Genomic DNA, 3,226 nt, shown 5'->3' with positions numbered 1-3,226 from the left:
AAAAAAATGTATGAATCATTTGTGAATGTGTATTGTTGTTGTTATTATCATGGTCTTATTATCTTGTGCTCTGGTCCAATCTCTCCACGGACCATGTGTTTGAGGGTGGACATGTTTGGAGGTTGCTGTGTTGAAGCTCCATGGATCAGCCTCTCTGCAGCTCTCAGCACCTTCACTGAGCCTCAAGGGAATCACTGAGCTGCTCTTGTTCTTCACAGTTAGAAGGTGGTAGCTCTCCTCAAATGATGATCTCCAGCATCATCTTGTTCATGCCAGGCTTTTCATCCACTGACCACAGCCACCTGTAAACATCAGGGGGACAAACAGCTGTTTAACACATCTGGAAGGAAACCAGTGAGATTTTAATGTGACCATGACCATTATGATATGATGTTATGTGGGGTAGTGGTGGTGCAGAGGTTTGAAGATGGGCCTGTGATTGGACAGTCGCAGGAACAACTCCCGGAACTGTCAACACACAAAATGTGGGTGGGAAAGGTGCAACACCCACACCTGCCTCCACCCTCATTCGCCCCACTCTGGGCACCTGAGCAAGGCCCCTTAACCCCCACCATCTGCTCCTAAACAGGTCTCTCTAGAAAATAATAATAATAATAATAATGCCATCACAATGTCAGCACTGTATGTTTCCATACAATGGCGAAATTAGTCTCTGCATTTAACCCATCCACCACCAGGTGGTGCAGTGGGCAGCTATTGAAAGCGCCCGGGGGACATTTTGGGGATTAGACGTGCTGCCCAGAGACGCCACGTGATGTGCAGTGACTGGGGATCGAACCTGGGACTCTCGGGTCCCAAGCCAGCTGCCCTGCCTCTACACCATCTCGGCCCCTAAATGAGTCTAATCTGTCGATTAGAACAAAAATAAGCTGCGAAGTGCTGAAACATCTTCTGCTTTAACCAAATAAGGACGACCGCGCCAAGGTGGCGGCCAAAATTCCTGCGCCACAGCAGCCAATGCAGGATCTAGCTTTTATATGATATCTATGGTTTTTAACCCAGCAGTTTTTAGTGTGTACTGAAAGTTTCATTAAAATCTGTTCAAAGATTTGATGCTTGGCTAATAGCACAGACAAAAGAAAACACTCACACACACACAGGTAGCATCATTCCTCCACTTTCATCTTTGGGTGAGAATAATCTCCCTGTGTCTGATAACTCATCATCAAGTTGTTTTGCTGCATCAGTTTCCAGATGTGAGCAAGTTGAAGTGTTTTATTCCCAATCTATCCACCAGGGGTCAGCAGTTTGTTTCCTCTTCACCTGTTTGTTGTTTAGTTTGTGAATTTTACCATTTGATTTCACCAAGAGAATGGAAATGGCTGTAGACAACACTTATTTTCAAAAGAGGGAGGAACACAGATTGACCTATCAGAGTGGAGGAAGGAGTACGCAGGTCGACTACTTCCTGTGTAGAAGAGGAAACCTGAGGAGATAACAAGAGAATAATCCAGTGATGTGTCCACAGTTACATTTTTAAAAGATCTTTTGGCACTTTCCAGCAGTCCATCAAAATACATAATTTGTTTCATTCCAATCACACACACACACACACACACACACACACACACACACACACACACACACACACACACACACACACACACACACACACACACACACACATATACATACACACACACACACATATACATACACACACAAATACATAAACACACATACACACACACACATATACACACACACACATACATACACACACATATATATACACACACACACATACATACACACACATACATATACGTACACACAAATATACACACACACACACATCCACACACACATACACACAGACAGGAGCTAATGCCTTGTTGTCTTTTTGTCTTCACTCTTGTGTGATACAGTCAAACTTCAGTCACACACAGTTTAGTTGGGCTGCTCACCTGTTACATCTTTTAACAGAGTCTCATGAAGCTCCAGCAGTTTTGTATTTACAAACTTAATGAACATTTTTTCATTTACCCTTTATTTATCCAGGTTAGTCTCATTGAGCCACGAGAACTCATTTTCAAGAGAGACCTGTTTAGGGAGCACATGGTGGGGGTTAAGGGCCTTGCTCATGGGCCCAGAGTGGGGCGAATGAGGGTGGGGGCAAGTGTGGGTGTTTCACCTACCCCACCCACAATTTTGATATTGTCGGGGCCGGGGCGTGAACCGGCGATCTTCGGATCACAGGCCCACCTCTCTAACCTCTGCGCCACCACTCCCCAAACATAATCTCACCTCCTGCTGATTCATTTGGACCATTATCAAACCAGCACAGGTTTTGCCACCAGTCGCCTGTTTACAGCTGGAGCAGTAATCAGTGATCTCACAGAGAACACCAGGTCACAGAACGAGCCCTCATTATCAGTGTGTGTGGCTTTCTGTTGTCTGAGAAATCAAACACATTCACCAGAAAACATATTCTACTCTTTTGTATCAGTGATGGGGACATTTTGGACAACCAGTCAGAAACATGGCAGTCAGTACCTGTAATCTTCTCGTGCTAATGTATTCAATGGAAAAGAGATGGCTGAGCGTCCCTGCCCTCCAGGCCCCAGTCTCTGTGGACTCTGTCTCTCACTTACATAAGTGCATGTCCCACTGTGATATCTGTCTGATAAAATGCATTTATGACTGACACACACATACGCACACACATTTTCCATAGCTATGCAGTACGTTCATTTATATACCCTTGAACTTGAACTTCTTAACAATGCAGAGTCATAAATTTTCCCCAGTAAGCTCTTACATTCAAACTTTCGGTCCTTCTGACCAATCACAACCTGATCAGCTGAGGTTTGCCACAGAGCTGAGGGATTTTATGTGTTTATGACATGCTAATAAACAGGAAAACCGTGTGTGATGAGAGAAAAGTTGATCTGAAGGCACGTTTGAGTAGCTGATCTCCTTCTTGAACGTTGGCCATGGAGTGGAAACAAGGGGCTGCCGTGGCCCCTTTTCTGCTGCTGACCTTGGGATGGTCGTGTGCCAAGGGTAAGACCAATAAAACAATCAGATCTGAGATTGTGAAGAACTTTGTGTGCTAGAGTAAATATTGGGTGTTAATATTGTTTGTTCTATTTGGATACATTTGAAAGAAAATTTAATTTTCTCATGCTTGTGTTCCTAGTATTTGATTTAAAATCGCTCATATATATATATATATATATATATATATATATATATATATATA

At 43.5% G+C, this 3,226-nt stretch overlaps 1 protein-coding gene across 1 annotated transcript in view; it reads left to right on the top strand.

The window, feature by feature from the left end:
- The first annotated feature begins 2,946 nt into the window (after positions 1-2,946).
- Positions 2,947-3,226, top strand: part of alp3 (alkaline phosphatase 3) — a 39,066-nt gene continuing 38,786 nt past the window's right edge. Inside the window, exon 1 of the mRNA XM_037678002.1 lies at positions 2,947-3,027. Coding sequence (XP_037533930.1) covers positions 2,958-3,027 — 70 coding nt within the window. The 5' untranslated portion in view covers positions 2,947-2,957. The remainder of the gene's footprint in view (positions 3,028-3,226) is intronic.

The sequence above is a fragment of the Nematolebias whitei genome, chromosome 6, assembly GCF_014905685.2.
Source record: "Nematolebias whitei isolate Nwh7 chromosome 6, NemWhi1, whole genome shotgun sequence".
Classification (NCBI taxonomy): Eukaryota; Metazoa; Chordata; class Actinopteri; order Cyprinodontiformes; family Rivulidae; genus Nematolebias; species Nematolebias whitei.
Note: the sequence above shows the minus strand (reverse complement) of the source record. Positions and strands in the feature narration are given on the sequence as shown.